Below are 21,569 nucleotides of genomic sequence, written 5' to 3' on the forward strand. Positions count from 1 at the left end.
TACATGGTCCCGTACACTTAGGTAGAGATGCTATGCTGAGAGTGTTTAGACAGACTTGGTACAATCCTAAGTTTAGAATAGCAGCAGAAGCAGTGTGCCAGCGTTGTGTGACCTGTCAGCAGCTGAACGTAGGAAAAAGAACACCAGTTGCACTGAGCCACATAGGAAGGTCTGGAGGTCCATTCAATCGAATGCAGATAGATTTCATTGAAATGCCAAGGTGCAACCGCCTCCGCTATGTCCTGGTGGTTGTTTGTGTGTTCTCCAGATGGGTTGAGGCATACCCTACACGTAGGTGCGACACCCTCACAGTGGCCAAGTTACTGCTTAGGGAACTCATTCCGCGCTTCGGGGTGCCGGCCTTTTTGGAATCAGATAGGGGAACGCATTTTAACAGCGAGCTTGTGAAGATGATTTGTGCAGCTCTAAATATCGATCAGAAGTTGCATTGCAGTTACCGACCAGAAGCCTCAGGAATTGTGGAACAGATCAATGGCACGATCAAGGCCAGAATAGCAAAAGTTTGCTCCTCAACGACCCTGAGTTGGCCTGACGCCCTGCCATTGGTCCTCATGAGCCTTCGTAGTACCCCAGACAGAAGAACAGGGTTGTCACCACATGAGGTGTTAATGGGGAGAGCAATGAGGCTGCCATCTGTCCCAACTGCTGCACTGTTAAATATCACAGATGATATGATCCTGGACTATTGTAAGGGGCTGTCTGACGCCATTCGTTCTGTGTCCCTTCAGGTGCAGGCTGCCGAGGTTCCATCGTGCCAGGGCCCGTGCCATGACCTGTATCCTGGGGACTGGGTCTTGGTGAAAAAACATGTGAGAAGAAGCTGCCTGGATGTTCGTTGGCGTGGGCCCTTCCAGATCATCCTGATCACGAACACAGCTGTGAAGGTGGGAGGCCTGCCCAATTGGATCCACGCGTCACATACGCGAAGGGTTCCAGCACCTCTGGAAGAAACAGCTCCTCTCTCGGATAGACGTCCAACAGAGGACCGAGAAGCCACAGAGGGGGCTAGCCAAGCTGTAGAGGTGCCAGCGGAAGCAGGGAACGAGTCTGACCAAGCTGAGGACGGTCAGTACAACAGCGAAACAGACGACGCTACAGAAGGAGAAAGTAGCTGGGAGTACGAGTCAGACACTGACAGGTCTGACAGAGAGCGAGAACAGACAAGAAGGAGAAGGAGTAGAAGGGCACATGGAGAAGCTAATTGGCCGCAAAGAAGGAGCTCTAGCCTGAGGTCAACTCCAGAGGTAACCCTTCCTCCGATATCAGAAGACTCAGACCCGGAAGAAGGTGCTCAGGGCGCTGAAGCACCGGACCGAAGAAGGTCAAGAAGAGTGCGTGTGCCTAACAGAAGATACTCCACACCTGAGTGGACATATCTGGCGACAAATGTCTGTGAAACCAGAGACAGGGAGGATCCGAGCGGTGGTGGTGTCCAGTTCTGAGCCCATTGTCACCGTGGAAATACGACTGTTGGTACCCGGAGTCGAACAAGAAGGGTCACTAACATTCATGCTCCCCAGACCTCCCCGCCTCAGCAAGTTAAAACACATGTTTCTTTCAGAATTGCAATTCCCCGACTTTGGTACAACGATAACAGCACATGAAGAGCACAATCTTCGTTTGGAAATACTGAACTATGCTATTGAAGCTGCAAGCACAAACCTGATAGTAGACTGTTAAGGACTTTGTAAATAAAGCAAGCAGAAAAAGAAGATTACCTAGCGCCCAGGAAGCAGAGAATATTAGGGAACTTCCCTTGAGTTGATGGAGAAGGGCTAGGGTTGTCTTTATTGAACTGTTAAAGGACTTTTGCGAGGAAGGTTGTCAGCTTCCAGTTGTGTGGATTCTAAAGACAAAAGGATTAAAAAGAGACTGTAAAGGAACGAGAAGAAAAGAACTTTTGCCAAGATAAGAGAAGAGCCATATTGTCTGACGAAATGGAAGCCGGCACCCAGAACCGCAGAGCTAAATGTATAATAGGTACACTAATAGTAGGAGTGATAATATTAATAGCTTTAGTGGTAACAATTTCTTATGTACAGGGACATGAGGAAGAGGCGAAGGTAACTGATGTGAAATCTGTAGAAACGCTTACACCTACTGTTGTTGGTGAAAAAGGGGAAAACACTCAAGAGAAAGCGTTATTAGTTGCAGAAGCCCGCAGGTTACACGTAGATGAGTCCCAAGGAGACTTTAGGTCAAATGCTTATGCTAAACTCTTATATGAATACGTGGATGCCATGGAGGTTAAGGATTGTTACGTCTGCATGCAGTTGCCGGCGTCTGTAGATGAAGGCATTCGATATCATCACCTCCCGCTGACATATGGCATTACATGTAGCTTATTGCTTAGTATATTTTATGAGAGAGATAGTTTTGAATACTATTTCTCCAATTATGATTCAGTGTTGCCAGAAGTCCCAAATTATAAGCAGATGAACAAATGGGACTACTGGAAGAGTGAAGACAGATTGGCCAAGTTCTTCATTCCTTGGATTACCTTAGATACTTCACATGCCCGTAGAAATAACCTGACATGCAAGGTGTCAGAAGTCGAGAAGAAGTTCATAGGGCAGGTGGATGATCGTTACAGGAGACAAAAGATTTTGAAAAAATCAGGACAATGGAAAACAGATTGGACCGAGGAAGAGAAGGCACACAAGAGAAAGGGTAGCAGTGGTCCAATAGCTTTAGATAAGACGCAGAGAGGAAAGCTATGTCTTCACCGAGCCAAAACGTATTATGAAAATGTATACGTGGGAGAAGTCGACTGTGAACATGCTTTCAATATAGAGTACTATACTAAAGATTTCCTGAAGGGAATGCAAGTGATTCCAAATGTGTATTTTGTATGTGGAAGAAATGCCTACGTGAGACTACCTGACAACTGGTATGGATCATGTTACCTAGCAATTGTCTTCCCCAAAATATATCATGCACAAGACTTAGTGATCATTGAGGGCAAGACATCATCGAGGGGAAGGAGAGATGTAGGAGATGCAGAAATGGTTGGAGATGTCTTTGGAGCTATGTTCCCTCTTTTGGGTCTAATCCTTAATGATGTTAAAATTAGACGGCTGGCAACAGTCGTCGACAGGTTGTCTGCCAGCACTGCTCAGTCCTTAATGCTGGTAGAAGGAGAGATGCAATCGATAAGGGCTATGGTTCTTCAGAACCGTCTTGCGTTAGATGTCCTACTAGCAAAAGAGGGCGGAGTCTGTAAGGCTTTGAAGGTTCAGGAATGTTGCACTTACATTCCAGACAATTCAAAACCCCTTGAGAAAGTTATTAGGAACATAACTGATATTCACAAGGAGATCGAAGACTTGAGTAGAGAAAATGTCTGGGAAAAGGTGGGCCACGGAATGAGTGCAGTTGGAGGGTGGATCTCCACCTTAGGCAAAAGCTTTGTGTGGTATATACTAAAACTTATCATCATAATATTGATCTGTGGGATCATATTGTGGGGATTGGTGAGGGTATTCAAATGGTACAGAACAAGAAGGTCAGAAAGGGCCCAAAGAGAGCAGCTGCAGAGATTGGCTGCCATACAAGATAATCAGTACAGGAGTCTGAGGGCTCTGGAAGCGCAGAGACAAGTTATGCTACCAATAACTGCAGTTTAAAGTTAGTGATGACCCCGAGAGGTCATCAAAGGGGGGAACTGAGAGAGCGCAAACTGACCTAAATGTATGAGTGCATCACACTTACCTGTAGTAAGCACAAATCATGAGGAGAAATGCCATGAGTGCTAATAGTATCTGCAATTACATTCTAAATGTATAGCTAATATAGAGATTTAAGTAGAAGTGGAACTAATACAGAAATGTGTGACACTATATGATTTTATTAGATGTGATTATTCTTGAATCCATGTCGTGTAGCTGTTAAAATGTAAGATGGTAGGTGGTTAAACGCAGAATGTGGTAGGCCTCAGGGCCAGAGCTGGAGGGAAAGGGAAGGTGTTTCTTTTCACGACATAGATTGTATTAATGTTTTGGTCATTGCATTAATGGGCCAGGATTTATAAATGTGTTTATGCTTTAATTAAATGAAGAAGTTGAATGCTATAATCATTATGAGAAATGTTGTAGGCCTGAAATGTTTTAACGTTGGTTTACACGTACATGTCTGGGCTAAGAATTGTTGCGAACCTTTTTGAAAGTCTATGAGAGTTGGGATCTTGGCTGCAGATGGCTGTCTGCAAGAGAAAAGGGGGAATCCAATTATAAATAATATGAATAGAGGTCTGTTCAGTAGACGGCCCAGACATGGAGGAGGGTTCCGGAATGTTTAAGGGGTATCAGCGGGCCGGAGAAGAGTCTGAGAAGCAAGGTCAACTCCAACGTATGAGGCCCAATACAAAGCATCATGGAAAAAGCCAGAAGCTACATCACGTGAGGGGCGTCTCGCGAGGGGCGTCTCAAATGTTGTTGACTGTTTTGTATTAGGGACAGCACCCCTGGGTGGAGTTAGAGCAGATGCCTGAGGACCCTTTAGAGAGCTGATGGGTAGGCAGAGAGGGGTCATGACTGGAGAACTATAGGTTTTCACCAAGAGACTAAGAGTGGGTGACTTCCCTTGGGGGTCATTCACTGCTGACACCTTTGTTAGGTTGGGATTTGGTTAAGTAGGGATACCATCTAGAGCAGGGTAGGGACAGCCTAACCTGTGCGTTTTCCTCCAACTTAAATGAAGGAGAGATATGCGTCAATGCTGATAGCTTTATTATTCTTAGAACTTGTGTTAGTGATTTCCGTTGCTCGTCTGAGGGCTTTCCGAGAGCACATGTATGTAATTGGACCTGTGTATCTCGTGAATCTCATTCTGAGATGCCTGTATTTGCAGCTTATCATATCCTTACAATAAACTTTTGAAAGCTAGAAGTTGTTTGTGATCTTTGGGAGCAGAGTCCTTTATTGGGTGAACTAACTTGGACATGGATGTACTTTCTTCCTTAAAGACAGGCAACAAAGGTTCAGTCGACCAGATCGAGGTTTAGATCAATAGATATAAGATATCGATCAAAATCTCACCCTTCCAGTATCCAACATCAAGGATACTTATCTACGGAGGAACCTAGAAATCCATAAATTGACAGAGGGACACACTGAAGCAACATGCCTACTGCATGAGGATATGCGCCCCCTTGGAAACTATGTTATAGTATAACACATACTAACGTAGCGATGGACAAACGTCAGCCATGGCAGAATCAATAGAGGCTCAGTAAACTATATTTCCTTCCATATTAAGAGAAACCCCTGAAGAGAGACTGATACTCCCAGGATGTGTTGAGCGAACTTAAATGGATGACTGTAAAAGCATACCGACTGGCTTTGAAATGAACTAGTGGCAATTGCTGTGAACTAAAAAAAAAGAAAAACTAAAGCAACCTACTAATGCATCCATGAATGGTTTGATGACATCAAAATGTAATTCCCTTAATAGAAAAATCTAGGGTATTCTATACCTCTATTCAAGACCAAAAATCAAATGTAAAAGATGCTATGTCCTTCCAAATTATGTACCTAAGAGACATTCCTGGAAAAGAATGCAGAAGAGGGTACACCAAGCGGGTCCCCTGGACTGTGTCCAGTGAATGAACCAGAAGTGATGGTACTGAGAGTTACTCAACCCGCCTTCATGAAGCCGGAGAGGAGGCACCTGCAAAAGATAAACTGAGGGCAGGAGTCATTGCATGGACTCTTGCACACTTTGATATTTGTGAATAGTCACAAACCATTGCTGAAGGGTTTGGGGACTGTGAGCACCAAAAATTGCCCAGGGTGATTGATAAGATTTGCTGTGAAATTGCAGGATTATGATTACACTACTGAGTAGGTTCTTGGTTGGGAAAAAATGTTGCGGATTGTTTGTTGGGGCTACCTGATAAAGTAGCAGTGGAGTGTGATTTGCATACTGAGGAGGTGGTGGCTAGTGTGAAGGCCGCTATGGAAGGTTTGGATAGTTGTCTCCAAGAATGAATGGATGAGTGCTATGATCAATAATAACACACTGAAGGCAGTAGTTGAAAAGATTACATGGGTGTGAGGAGAGAGGGTACACTGACAGAGGCAGTCAAATGCATTTCATAAAGTGGTCGTTGAGTTATCTTTGCATGGCAGCAATCTTATTATGAGGGGAAACAAGTTTGTGCCGCCCAGTGTGGTGAGACCCAAGTTGCTACATTTAGCGCAGACGTACACAATCAAAAGGCTGAGAGAAAGGTTTTGGTTGCCTCTCATGGATGGTCAAGTGAAGAAGTGGGTGGAAGAGTGTAAGGTGTGTAAAAATTTGGAGAAGTGGTTGAGGGTGGACTTCAGAGTCTTGGAGGAAGGACAGCATGTGTCTGAAGCGAGTGAGATTTGAGGAAAGGTATGTTTGGACTTCAAAGGTGCGTTTGAAGCAACATGCCTCCTGCATGGGGATATGCTCCCCATTGGAAACTATGTTATAGTATAACACATACTAACGTAGGCATGAACACATGTCAGCCATGGCAGAATCAATAGAGGCTCAGTAAACTGTATTTCCTTCTGTTTAAATCTCATATTAAGAGAAACCCCTGAAGAGATACTAATACTCCCAGGATGTGTAGAGTGAACTTAAATGGATGACTGTAAAAGTAGACCCACTGGCTTTGAAATGAACTAGTGGCAATGTCTGTGAACAAGACAAAAAGAACAATTAAAGCAACCTACTAATGCACCCATGAAGGGTTTGATGACATCAAAATTTAATTCCCTTTATAGCAAAATATAGGGCATTCTATACCTCTATTCAAGACCAAAAATCAAATGTAAAAGATGCTATGTCCTTCCAAATTATGTACCTAAGACATATTCCTGGAAAAGAAAGCAGAAGAGGGTACACCAAGCGGGTCCCCTGGACTGTGTCCAGTGAATGAACCAGAAGTGATGGTACTGAGAGTTACTCAACCCGCCTTCATGAAGCCGGAGAGGAGGCACCTGCAAAAGATAAACTGAGGGCAGGAGTCATTGCATGGACTCTTGCACACTTTGATATTTGTGAATAGTCACAAACCATTGCTGAAGGTTTTGGGAACTGTGAGCACCAAAAATTGCCCAAGGAGATTGATAAGATTTGCTGTGAAATTGCAGGATTGTAATTACATTACTGAGTTGCGGATTGTTTGTCGGGGCTACCTGATAAAGTAGCGGTGGTGTGTGATTTGCATACTGAGGAGGTGGTGGCTAGTGTGAAGGCCGCTATGGAAGGTTTGGATAGTTGTCTCCAAGAATGAATGGATGAGTGCTATGATCAATGATAACACATTGAAGGCAGTAGTTGAAAAGATTAAATGGGTGTGAGGAGAGAGGGTACACTGACAGAGGCAGTCAAAAGCATTTCATAAAGTGGTCATTGAGTTATCTTTGCATGGCAGCAATCTTATTATAAGGGGCAACAAGTTTGTGCCGCCCAGTGTGGTGAGACCCAAGTTGCTACATTTAGCGCACAATGGGCATTTGTGGCAGACCTACACAATCAAAAGGCTGAGAGAAAGGTGAGATTTGAGGAAAGGTATGTTTGGACTTCATAGGCGCGTTTGCTTTTCTACCAGAACAGGAGTCTTTTGCTGCTGTCTTGGTGGATGCCAAATCCAAACGGGTTGAAGCGGTATTCATGAAGTATGGCAGTACATGGTCTACCACAGCATTTCTAGGAGAGGTGTTCAGGAGGGAAGATATTCCTTCAGTTTTGCCACCATGGATGCCAGCACCAGGAGGACACCTGATCAGTAGCGGCTACATGGATTGCGAAATGCGTGGGGAGGGAGCAGGGGAAGGGGGAACACAATTAAAAAAATGAATTTTAAATAAACAAAATAAAACTTACCTGCTCCGATGGCCTGCCTTGGTCCCGATCCTCGCGTCCCATCCAGGAATTGCTGAACACTGCGCAGGCTCCCAATCCAAGCACTACTCACATGCTGGGAATATTAGCATACTATTCCCAGCATGTGAGCAGCGCTGGGATTGGTCTCAGTTACTCGGTTCTGTGCTCGGGCATAGACTGGGAGCCTGTGTTGGTTTCTCCACCCAGCTGTATAACACAGCCAGGTAGAGAAAGGCTAAGTGTGCATGAAGGTTTGGCCTGCAAAACCGCCATGCACACTTGGGAGTGCCAACCACTCCCTCCTCCTTCTTGGTACTGCAGCGTCAGTGTGGGTGGCCATGCCCCTACCTTGGCTGGCAACCTGCAAGACTAAATATAAAATAGTAATAACAATGTTATATCATCATTTTATTTTTGTTGCTTGCCTCTGCTGATTTTCAGCGGGCGATGCTCCTCCACCACAACGGAGGAGCTGCCCTTGCACTTGATGTATGGTATATGAACAGGGACAAAGCTGGTTCTTTCATGGATGCATTATGTGCATTCCAAAGTGGTTGGTAAGGGGCACAAGTGGCTCAGAAGAGTCACGTTGTCAATGTTGGTGATTGGGTGAAGGTCATACCAGGTGGTGTTGGTGGTGGTCTGTCCAAAGTTTTGTTTCCCTTACAAGGTTAAGGCTGTGGGGGGAGGTGTTGGTAATTGGTTGAAGTTAGAGAATGGACAAACCTGCAATCTGAGGCGAGTTGCTTTGTTTCAGAAGGAAGGTGGTAGACCTGTCAAACTTACGGTGGTGTTCCCCCAAACCTTTTGCCTTTCTCCTCCATTTTTTCTGATCTAGTTTTTGTTGGCCTTCATATTCTGCATCCTTTACCACAGCTAAATAGTCCTAAAATGCATGTGCTCACTCATTAAAACACTGTCATATTGGCGTATCCCCAATTGGCATATTTAACTTACTTATAAGTCCATAGTAGAGTGGCACTAAAGGTGCCCAGGGCCTGCAAATTAAATGCTACTAGTAGGCCATCACCACTGATTGTGCCACCCACTTACGTTGCTCTTTAAACATGTCTCAGGCCTGTCATTGCAGCGTGTGTGTGCAGTTTAGCTGCCATGTCTACCTGGCAAAATAAACCTTTTACATTTGGCTGTCCCTGTAAAAGAAAAAGATAATTTCAGTGTCCAGTACTGGTGCCAGGCAACCTCACTGCACTGATGAAATTGCCTTGAAAGTGTGGTGGCAATGAAACATGTCGGCACAGTATGAAGCGGTATGCATGATTGGCAACCGATTTTAATTTGAATAAGTGCACAGTGATTGAGAAAGTTGGTATCAATCAAAGTGCAACTTATTTCAATTTTAGTTTCACATGGTCGCATTTGTGGGATGTGATTTATTCACTTCACTTATTTCTTAGCACCAATTTTGGTTTGTTTTTGACACTACACTCATATTATTTTAAGGCAAGATGGCTACCAATTATGAAAAAAGTGGGCATAGCTGGTAAGTACCAACCAGCGATCTCTATTGGTGGTGCGCACGTGAGGTGTCAACTTGCCCTTTCACTATTTTGTGATGTTTAATTTCTATACACCATTCAGTGACACTCCTGTACGTTGGTCAGGGGTAATATAGTGTGGTTACTGCCATTTGTAAAAACAAGACTAATTTAAAAGTTTAAGGCACTAAAGCGGGAGGTTACTACCTCGTAAAAGAAAGGAGAGGCATATATGGGAAATTATTTTTTGTGAATCCCTACCCCCGCTTATATGTATGGCCTCAAGAGAGGTGCCTTGAAGACCAGGTCTCAATGTATTGATTTTAAAATAAACCTTTTACCAGACCCAAACCTTCCTTTTTAATAGACATAAGACACCCCTAGGGTAGGCCCTGGACAGCCTAGAGGTGATGGTGCTATATATTTAAAAAGTAGAACAAGTACTTTTAAGTTTTATATGTCCTGGTTGTGAAAAACTCTTAAATTCTGATAAGATAACATTGAAATTACCGTATTACATTTTATAAGTGTAATTTCCAAATGGGAAAAGGTGACCTCTTCATGTTTGGTGTCTCTGGAATCACAATTTAAAATCTTAACTTAAGGTGAATTCAGATTTTAAATTGCAATTCTCAAAATGGCACTTTTAGAAAGCTGGTATTTCCCGCCTTAGCCATTTAGGGTTAGATTTATCAAGGTTTTGTGTCGCCTTTGCACCATGCAAGGGGGCGCAAAAGTGATGCAAAACCTAAGTGAAATTTAACAAGCCACGAAGGTCCACCTTCCGTGGCCTTGCATGGGTTGACAAATCTAGTGTAACGCAAGGCAGCGCAAATCGCTGACTTGTATTACTCTGCGTCAGGAAGGCATTCCAAAGGTGGAGTGTGGGTGTTCCCTCGCGTCCACCCATGGATTTTGGTGCATTTTCAGAATTACCATTAGTGAAAGACCGGAGAATGTCTCAAAATCTACACCTCCTCAGGAGAGGCGAACAAAGGGAAATATCTTTATTTCTCCTCGTTTTTTATTCTTTCTATGTGTGCTGCATTCTACAGCACACATAGGAAAAGAAAAATGCCTGCCTACAACGTAGGCATTCTTTCACCATGACGCAATGGTGCCTGCATTTGCCTAAGCAGTCAAAAGTGTGCCAGTGCCGGGAAAGGGCAGGAATGCGCTGTATAATGGGAAATACGGCACAGGAAGCAGTGCAGTAAGGTGACTTGCTTTGTTGCACTGTGTGAAAGAATGATATGTCTGGCTCTTGGTACCTGTAGCCTGTGCCTGGGTCACTTGACTGGGCGTAGCTGACAGTTGGGCTTTGTGTATTCCTCCTAGACAACTAAATAAATACTGGACCTCAGACACCCACTGTTCAAGGCACTTCTGGACCTGTGCATACTCTGCCAGGAAGAAGGACTGCTGTGCTGCTACAAGGACTGCCCCTCTGCTGGACTGCAACTCTGAAGGAGCTGCTTCCTTGCGGTGCTGACCTGCTGCCCTCTTGCCTGGGTAAGAAGGACTGGACCTGCAACTGTTGAACCCACGACCCCAGAGTGACTCCAAGGGTTAGTTTGCTGGCCTCCTGATCTGAGACTCAATGACATAACGGCTCCCCATAGAGCTCCTGGACCCAGCTGCAGCGGGTTCTTGGCCCCCAGGTGGTGTCTCTCAGGTCCTGGACCTTGGAGTGTCTAAAGGACGCTTAAATCAATATTTTAGGCTCTTTACAGCCACAAACGGCCTGTTCGCACCAAGACCGCACAGCTCGCACCGAAAACTAGCGCAAACCAGTGCCAGACCATATCTTCACACTGCAGCATTAACTGCTCGCAGGGGATCTCCAATCTGAAGCTCCAGCCTGCCATCTGCAACACCCGACCTTGCTCTTTGTGCCACACCGACAACATCCTGTGAAGCTTTCCTTGCTCCTCACAGCCCTCCCCAATGTGAATGGGATTCGTGGGACAAAAGATAAGAAAGAAAAACTTTAGCTGGACTAATCTGGGACTGTATCCAACCCACGGTCTATTGTGGTCGGCCAGAATTTTTTACTTGGACCTGGTCCAGCATGACCAGATAGCCACAGCTGGCGCTTTATGCTTTTAGGTGCTATTTTACAATGTATGCTTTAAAAACTCATAACTCTGGTTCAACTGATTGGATTTTTGTCGTTGTGGTCTTGTTTTAATTATTACATTTTGCTCGATCATTTGAACCTGGTGTGGGATCTTTTTGCATAGTGTTTTCACTGTTGAAGTGTGGCACAAATATATTACACATTGCCTCTATGTTAAGCCTTACTCCTCTGTGCCAATCTACCAGGGGGCTGAGAACAGGTTCATTTGGGGTTAGCTTGTGCCTTACACTGTCAAGGATTGTGGTTGCTGATTGATCATGGCTCACACCCCAGTCAACAAGTAACCCAGTTTCTTACAGAACGTAAGTCGGAGGTGCAGCTCATGAGTGAGGAGGAGTGTTCCGGAGGTTGTTTATGATAGATTGTGAGCTTTGCAGGAACATAGATGGCAGGGCTGCAGTTCTGCTGTGCTGCATGATGGTGGCAATACTGGGCATTCCGCATCTGCTGTTGAACAGGTGGTGAGATCTCGCAGATTACAGTAATACTTGGGTAATTATGTGTTGGGATAACTGGTCATGGTTTTTGTGTTCTTTAGAGTTTGGGGATCTGTGTTGGTGTGTTGTGTTTTTTGGTGTGTGTTACTGTTTATGTCTTTGTTATAACACTGGATATGGTTTTCTGTGATGGCAGTTTTTGTGTGTTTTGTAGTTCCTGTTCACGTTTTGCATTTGGTATATTCGTTTGTTGTGAAGGAAAGGGGAGGTGTAATTCTCAATGCTGTTCAGCTCTGTGTTGTTTCAGGGAATGTTTACTATGCAATATAACTATAAAATAACTGTGTTCTGGTGTTGTTATCTAAGACATCTAAAACGTTCGCCAGTTGCTGTTTGTGCCTGGCTTGTGTAAGTCACGGGGTTTCTGCTGATGAGTAAACTCAACTTTATTCAAACCCTTCGGTGTCTGCAGATAATTACTACAACTGCATATCCTGCTCATGTGAAATAGAATGACATGGTTTTGTAAACTGTTTTTTTTTAGAAAAAACGTTTCGATCTTTGGAAAATGAGACGGTTGCAAAGTTAAAAGATCTAAAGAAATTAAAAGTGGACTACTTTGGTGGCAATTGGTGATAGCAGAAAACAGTTCCTACTGCAACGACAGGACTCAAGGGGCAGAAAGTGGACTGGGGCAGCTTGACTGCTGTTTCCCAACAGGGCGCAACCACTGCACATCCCATGCACAGCACTCACCTCTTACCTGCCTACTTGCAGCCCCCATTTGCAACCAATGCATCCGCAGGCCTTCTGATCCCAGCACCCTGTAATCTGCAGCATTCTTCACAATACTGAGAACTCATCCACACGAAGCATTATCACACCGTGGAAGAAGTCGAGAACAGGGGGCTTCTTTAAATAAATGAAATTTATTCGACTTTAAGTACAAAGTAAAAGGGCAGCCGCTCGGCACCTCATAGACACCTGCGACTTGCTACCTGATTTTAGACTATTTCTAAGCACCACCAATAAGGGACTGAGGTACACAGCGATTGTGAAGCATTTTATCTGAGTCCTGTGGCATTATGGGCTTACTGCCGTTTATCACTGGTGCCACAGGGCTTAAGATACTATTTCAATTCAATTGAATAATCAAGTAGGCATTCCCACCAAGTTCAGTGATAACAGGCAATCAAGACGTAGCTTAATTAAAAAAATTTACTTGACAAGTGTTTTATTGCCTAGTCACCGGATAATGGTGCTATATAGGCTTTAACAAAAAAAGCACATTGCCTGCTGATTTTGGGTATTCTTTGTTAAATAAGATTCTATATATGGATTTGTATATATATAAATAAATCAACTCATGACTACATGATTACCTTGTGTTTACGGTCCAGCTATGAGATGTATCGGATGATTTTGGAAGCGAAGCTCAATTTGAGATGGCAATTCCTGAACAAATCAGGACCAAAAGCTCTGCAGAAAGGTGGACCAGACTTAATAAGTCATGAAGGAAGTCTATTTGACTTATACTCAACAGTATTATTTACTTCTTTGGAATGCTAATCATGGACTTGTTAAGCTCATTAATGTCCTCACCCAATCAAACTAGTAACGGGAGAGATGATCCAAACAAGGTTTTACTACGCCCTGACCATCCACCCAATCTAACTTTAGTGGTGAAGTGAAAATGACAACCAGATGGGTGTGAGGACCTTCTGGTCATCCCACTGTTCCGAGTTCCAGCAAGCGCTGCATATCATGTCCCTCCTTCTACTCAAACTGTTCCAGTTTCTCGTTTCATTGATTTTGCATACATTGTATCTCTATTTTGTGCATTGTTTGTAATGTGATCTTATCAGTGTGTGTGCAATTTCCATACTTTGTTTGTTGGCCCTTAGCTTGCTGTTCTCTTGTTGTATTAGACATGTTTTGGCACATTTAGCTTTTAGGTCTGTGACTTTGCTAGTTTAGTACAGTCCGTTTACGTTATCTGCTCTCTACTGTATCCTACTGAACCCACTAGGTTTCCACTATCAGAGTAAAGTTTGATTCTCGCTTCCAATCACTCTGAGACTGAAATAAATTGCTTAGCTTCTGAAAACCTTCTGAAAATATCACACCTTTAACTGAAGAAATCATTCAAGATAATAAACTCATGGATAAAGGAATGCAAGAACAAATAAAAGAGCAACAGCACCTGCACAGTATATCACCATCAACTGAATCACATTGAGGAATTTCTTAGCTCCAGAAGTCCAGAAGAGGTGGTGCAGAAGATTTTATGAGGTGTGCTTTCAGTGTATCGCTAAAGGAAGGTGCTTTGCAGATCTGTGGTTGCCGGTGAGAAGTGAAATGTGCAGTATTGGTCTCTGAACTTGAAAGTGCTGTCTTCATTTTCAGTGTCTGAGTGTTCTGGCTACACAGAGCTCGTTATGGTTGAGTGATCGGTGGGAGCTTCTGAGAGGCTGTTTTATTAAATTTAGTCCAATGCTTTGCAACAACCAATGCTCCTGTTCTGTGTTACACAAGGGGGAGAAAGCAGCGTAAAGTCATTTATTAAATATGACCCTGCTGCAGCTCGCTATCCCTGCATTGGTGCACAAACAGGCTACTTAGCCCCATGCACTGCAAAACTGTGCTTAGGTGTGTGCTTGCTGTCTATCATAGGGCTTTTATTGGAAACGTAAAAAATCCTGTCTTAATGAATTCTTAAACATTCAATATATTGCATGTGTGCTGTATAGCGCAGCATACATGCAAAGTTTGGAATGTCTCAAGTATCTTTTTTCAGGTAAAGTTTCTATCAAATAAGATACCCAGGTAGGAAAATGTATCCACCGCCTTCATACTGCATGAGCCGGATTTAAAATTTGGGAGCTTCTTTGGAAGTGCCTCTGCCACCATTACTAGGATTTAGTCTTGTTGACCCGTAGCGGCAAACTGTGCATAAATCTTGTGTACTCCTCAATTAGTATGTGCCGTGCCGTGCCCTCCCAGTTCTTGCTATGAGCACAGCATCATCTCCATAGAGGAGTACTGGGAGTGGGACAGAGTCATTGTACTGTCAAATGACACAGATGTAATTTTTGTGCTGCTTAGATTTCTTGCAATGTTCAGAAGTCAAGGATTGTCAAAGTTATGAATAACTTACGGAACAGGCGAGAAAATACACTTATCCCAATTCATATTCTGTACAAGAAACATGACGCAGAGATGCCCAGTGTTATTATCCAAGCACATTATTACGGGTGTTTACACTATGAGCAAGATTGGACGAGTGAGTGTGAGTGTGTCTCTCGTATCATTGCTTTTGCTTTCATTGCATTTCTATTTTGTGCATTGTTTGCCGGTGTGATATTCTCCTTGTGTGTACAATTTCCATACTTCGTTTGTGGGCCCTTAGCTTGCTGTCCTCTTGCCATATCACAAATGTTTTCCTACATTTTGCTTTTAGGTCAGTGGTTTTGATAGGTTAGTACGGGCTGTGCCCCAGTTCCGCATTACCAAAAAGGCACAGTAGGCACCGCCTATGGGCCCGACTCCTTTTAGGGGGCCCCTGCTACAACGGATCAAAATAATATGGATTTGATCTACTAAGAAAATTCAATCAAGCTTTTTTAAATATTGTTTTCAGATGATAGAAAAAATGAATCAACTCAAAGAAATGAAAACTTTACATTAAAGACTCTATAGAGAAAATACTATATCACTGTAATGCATACATTAACAACTTAAAGTACATAAACCAGAGAAATCAGATTCACATAGCAGTTTGTCTTCAGAAAACCTTCTGAAAATATATCACACCTTTAACTTAAGAAGTCATTTGAGATCAAAAAAACTAATGAATGAATGAATGAAAGAGCAAATAAATGAACAACAGCACCTGTACAGTACATCACCATCCGCAGAACCGCATCGATGCATTGCTTAGCTCCAGAAGTGGTGGTACAGAAGATTTTATGAGGTGTGCTTTCTGTGTATCGCTGAAGGCAGGTGCTTTGCGACACTGCAGTTGTCAACGATGAGTTAGATGCACAGCGTTGGCCTCTGAACTTTACCTTGTGGTGTGTGTTTTCAGTTTCTTAGTGTTCTGGCGACTAAGAAATCATTATGGTTTAAGGATAAGTGGGAGCTTCCGAGAGGCTTTGTTGCAAGTGACTTGGTTATTGTGAAAATAATACGTGGAGGCAGTTTTATTATATTTAGTGCAATGCTTTGCAGCAACCAATGCTCCTGTTCTGTGCTGCACAAGGGGGAGAAAGCAGTGCAGAGTCATATTTATTAAAAACGGCCATGATGCTGCTCATTATCCCTTCATTTGACCACAAAGGGGCAGATTTACCACTTTTTCACTCAGGGCAGCAGCAAGAAATGCTGCGCTGCATTAAAAGGAGAGAGCAGGACACCGCCAAATTTCCTGAAAAATGGCACTCTCCTCTCCTTTCCCTAGCGCTGGTGCTGAAACCAGCTGCCATGCGCCAAGGAAACACCATTGCGCCATGGTGCAATGGTATCTCCCCTGCCCTTCCAGTACAAAAAACTATGCACAGACTGCCTTAAACCATTTTCCCTCTTTGTGTGTGTGCTGTACAGTGCAGCACACATAAAAAGTCGGAAAGGAATGAGAAATGAAAGCAATTCTCCTTCCTTACTTCTACTTGGGTTTAGTGTCAGAAACCTATTGTGGATGTAAGGGAATGCCCATGCTTCACCCATGGTACTGCCCCCTAGGTGGTAAGTAATTATGGGAGAGGATGTAGCCTTACGGCTAGAGAGGTCGATCACGAAGCTGGGGAACTCAGTTTGAGTCTCGGCAACGACGCTCAACATCCTGTGATTCTGGGCAAATCACTTAATCTCCCTGTGACTAACAAAAGAAATGAATGCGTTAATCTGTAATGAAACTGGTGCTCATGTAAAGCGCTCTGATATTTTCAGGTCTAGTTCGCGCTTTATAAATCTCTAAAAAAAAAAATGTTTAAGGCTGTGCAATACTTTCACGTTATTTCCAGTGCTAAACAAGTTTCAGGCTGGAGAAAAATCGGGGGGAAAAAAATCGATTTGCATCACTTTTGTGATGCAAACACGGCATAAAATCTTAGCAAATCCCCCCAAAAAGGATGCTTGCCCCACGCACAACCGTTGCAAAACTGTGGTTAAGTGTGTGCTATCATAGACCGTGCATTGGAAACATACGCTTTCAGTACAAATTCCTGTCCTGATAAATTCTGAAACAGTTCACACATTGCATATGTGCTGTATAGCACAGCATACATACAAAGTGTGGAATGTTTTGAGAAGCAAAATTCCTCTAGGTAGCGCCTGCTTTAAAGAGGTGCTACTTTTTATGCAAAGGCCTTGTCTGGCTATCTTAGCAGATCAGTCTTTGCAGCAAAAACTATGCCTGCCTGCACTGATCCACCAAAATTACATCCAAGTGCCTTTGACGCACAGTCGTGAAAATCAGCACAAAGTGCACTTTGCATTGAGAAAAGGGTATCTTTCCAGCGCGATATTACTTTTACACTGGAAAGTAAATACAATTGTAAGAGTAGGCGACACTTTCCGTCACTTTGTCTGACTTTGCCCTAGTGCAAACCCTTAGTAAATCCGGAACTAGAAGCACCATTGCCTCTGCGTTCTGCATCTCGAAATGGGGCACAACATGATAGTACTGAAGGTTGACTGCTGCTATGAGCAATGAAACTCAAAATATTGTGGTTTTACTCCTTACAAATTAAACCAGGTATTATCTCGGAAAATTTGTGTATGGACAAAAAAAGACGTGAGCGAATTATGTTGCTATTATGTTGCTGCATTGGTACTGCCGTAAGGGCCAGAGCTGCCGACTTCAGTAACTGGGGATCCAGGTTTAAATACTGGCGTCGGCTCAGCAGCCTGTGATTATGAGCAATCACTTAATCTGCACGTACCTACGGACAGCGTCCAGAGACCCTGACCAGTGAGTAACGGCTTACACAAATCCGATTATAGGGCCCGATTCACAGAACTAACTTAAGACAAAATACTAAACTTACTACTTTTGGTATTCACAGAATGCACTTACGACTTTTGGTATTCACAGAATGGATTTACGACTACTAACTTTACGTCCGCACTCGGGCCGGAAATTGTGGCCCGGAGCTTCCGGCTTGGAGGCGGAGCTTGCGGCCCGGAGTCGGAGCTTCCGGCCCAGAGGCAGAGCTTGCGGCCCAGAGGTGGAGATTTCAGCCATGGCTAAATACCCACCTCTGAGCCGGAAGCTCCGCCTCCGGACCGCAAGCTCCGCCTCCGAGCCTCAAGCTCCGCCTCCGGGCCGAAATTTCCAGCCCGAGTGCGGACGTAAAGTTAGTAGTCGTAAATCCATTCTGTGAATACCAAAAGTAGTAAGTGTATTCTGTGAATACCAAAAGTAGTAAGTTTAGGATTTTGTCAAGTTAATTCTGTGAATCGGGTCCATTATTATTAACCTGGTCAACAACTAACTAAACAAAGTATCTTATTTTAGTAGTAAAAGATAGTTGAGATGTTGTACTCATCAGTTAATCGAATTATTGGCTCATGAATATGCGTTAGGGAAAACTCCCTCCTCACTCCATTGGTAGACTGAAGACACATAAAATGGGTGGATAACAGAGGAGAACTCATTGCAGTTAGAAGGGCTCAGAGTAGTTGTAAATAAGTTAATATCCAAAAGAAATACAAAAGTTGTATAAACCACAACGTACAAGTGGTCTTCTCCTAAAGCGGTCTATTGATAAAAAGAATAAATAACAAGGCAGCTTCTTGGGTTGAAAGTAAAGTGATAGAAAAAACAGCTTGAGCATTCACACAGAAGAAATTTATTGCTATAACTAATGCTGCAATACACCACCCAAGCGGGCAACAACATAACAAAAAGGTGCATATCCCCTGCCATGATAAAAGAATTCAAACAATTAATGACATCTGTGCTTCTCTTGGAGAAAAAAAACACACCTGGAGCACCAACCCTCTGGAAACAAGTGTCCTGTGTTTTCATTTTCCGGCTACCTTGAATCTGTAAGCAACAGCTGGTAGAAAACTTTCTCATGTTTACAGCACAATCAATTTCGATACAGAGGTTCATGTAATCTTTGTTGGTCCAGCCCAGCTGCGGCCAGCCCACCAAAGTTATAGCCTCTTTCCATGCTCCTGGGTTTTTAGTCCAGAAGCGGCTCTCGCCTTAGAGTCAGGATCCACTTTGTCGAAACACCACAGGGACAGTAGGTCAGCAATACCTTGGAAAGAAGGTGGACCTTTGGGTACTTCTATGTTTTCCAAAGACAGACCACTAAAGCGAGGGCTGTCTTCTAGAAATTAAATACTCCCAATATGCACGTAGAGTTTTCGGCCACATTTCTTGAACGCTGTAATCAGGGTTAACAATGATGGTAATAACTTTGCCCGACAGTGTTAATATATGTTGAAAAGATAAAATAATTAAAAAAATGATGTCTCAGATTGTACCACATAAGTCCTCATATGTTGCCTTTTCTTGCCAGTAGCAGAATAGGCAGCATACTTTATGCCACAGGGGCCGCCTTAGTACGGTGCGCCTTCCGACATCAGGCGCAGCGGCAGGTTTCCAGATGCTCAAGTCTGTGTCGGCTGAACTTTTGGGAATACTACAATCTCCCGATTTCCATAATCTCCAGATGAAGAAGGGATTGCAACAGGGTTCTTGTGATAGTGCTGCCATTGCCAGCTCCGCCATGAGAAACGTTGCCACCCAACCTCAAAGTGTAGGAGGAGATGCAAGATGTTAGAACATTCACCAATTTTTGCCAGATGTCCTGTTATTACCCACCTTTAAATAACCCTATCATCTTCTTATAACGAAGACTTTTTTATTCCAGATTCGGGTCGATTTTACTTTGTGAACTGTCTGACATGGGCTATGTGTACAAATTTAGTACGCAACACTATACAACACATCTGGCCAAAATCAATAACATTTTGCATTGAGCAAAAACGGAGGAGAACCCTTGCGCTACCTATCCCATTTCTTAGTGCTTGAGCCTCGAACATAGAAAACTATCAGTTTTCAAAACATTATAAAATATGTCTGAATGGGTCTTGTTACATGTCTTCTGGTGTGTGGGTCTAGGGCGAAAGAACAACCCATCGATAGCTTCTATTACATTCCCCTGCAAATGAGATTTTTGAACCCCAAGGAGCATTCTGGGACCAGCCACCTTCCACTGACTGCCAACACTCATGACCTAAAATTCTCTTATCAGCTTGTAACAAAGAAAGTTCATTATAAACAGAAAGACAGAAAGATCATTGTATTCACAGAGGTCTCGGGCAAGAGAGAGCCCCAAAGAGCAGCAAGGAAGACATGTAGAACATGTTTTGAAGTCTTATCACAGCTTTTTCATCTCTTGAACGTTCTGGTGGGTACGGGTCGGCAACGGCAAAGCAGCTGCTCGACCTTCATTGTCAGTAGTTTTCATTGTAGTCACTCAAAATATAATTTTATGATGGATGAGTGCATAGATTAAAGACTATCTACAGAGCATACTCCTAGAAATAAAAAAGGTCTCAGCATCGTGGAGGCTAATTCACAAGTATGGTTTCACCATCTTCGCTTTTTTTTTTTTAAGGAGTGCAGGGTGCTGGCCCAGTCTTTTGGAGATTTAGAATCAATCCATTGTCCACTTGAAGGAGCTTCGGATCCCTTTGTTCTCTCTCACTTCTGTTCAATAAGTTCATAGCTGACAAATGCTGGATCCCAGGGGTATCAGTGGCAAATTTTCTCGGTCATTTCTCTCTGCCGGAAAACAAAAAAAAAGCAATTTCTGTGTTAATAAGAGATGTCATGAACCATGATGTTCACAATTGATGTTGCCAAGGTCAGTACAACATAATCATTAGGAAAGGTAGAAAAATAATGTGCTTCAACTTCAAGTAGACAGGCTCTGGGAAAAACAGATTTCAGTCAACAATATCCCTTCACTGCTAGAAGAAACAAGATGAGAAAGAGATGAAAAAGTGTCAAGAGTGATGGAGCCATCATACTGCAACCCAGTATGTTTCTGTCTGCAATCAGTTCTTGAACTCACTGAGCAATTGTACTATGCCAGTTTCCGTGTGAAGCACACCTGTAAAACAGGAGACAACAGGGGAGAGGAGTTGGCCTAACATCAAGGGCTGTCGATCTCTATTCCGGGGAACCGGGTTTGAGTCTCGGCAAAGACGTGCAACATCCTGTGATTCTGGGCAAATCACTTAATCTCCCCGTGCCTAACAAAAGTGAATGTGTCCTCATGTAATCGCAACTTGTATTTTGTAAAGCGCTCTGATACCCGATACCTTTGGGTCTAGTTTGCGCTATATAAAACTCAATAAAAAAATTAAAAAGAACATGGTGTGCTCCCATACGTGGGTTCAGCCTACTGAAGTCTGGTGTGGTGAAAAAGATGAAGTCAGTGCTATCCTATAGTTTGTTTATGGGGAAATACAGAATTCCTTAAATGTACCCTCTTGTATCATGAACCCATGACCCATGCATATTCAGGTCACCCAAAAACGACTATATCAATAGACATATAATAGTGTCCATCAGGATGAGAACCCTTT

General features: G+C 43.4%; 1 protein-coding gene across 2 annotated transcripts in view; it reads right to left on the reverse strand.

Moving 5' to 3' along the window:
• Positions 1-19,339: 19,339 nt before the first annotated feature.
• The window catches only part of MOB3C (MOB kinase activator 3C), a 232,399-nt gene continuing 230,169 nt past the window's right edge, over positions 19,340-21,569 (reverse strand). Inside the window, exon 4 of one of the 2 annotated variants that reach the window (XM_078671671.1) lies at positions 19,340-20,760. In XM_078671671.1, the coding sequence (XP_078527797.1) occupies positions 20,731-20,760 (30 nt within the window). In that variant the 3' untranslated portion in view covers positions 19,340-20,730. The remainder of the gene's footprint in view (positions 20,761-21,569) is intronic. The other variant, XM_078671670.1, reaches the window with a different exon arrangement.

This window comes from Lissotriton helveticus, chromosome 1_2 (genome assembly GCF_964261635.1).
Source record: "Lissotriton helveticus chromosome 1_2, aLisHel1.1, whole genome shotgun sequence".
In the NCBI taxonomy this organism is placed as follows: domain Eukaryota; kingdom Metazoa; phylum Chordata; class Amphibia; order Caudata; family Salamandridae; genus Lissotriton; species Lissotriton helveticus.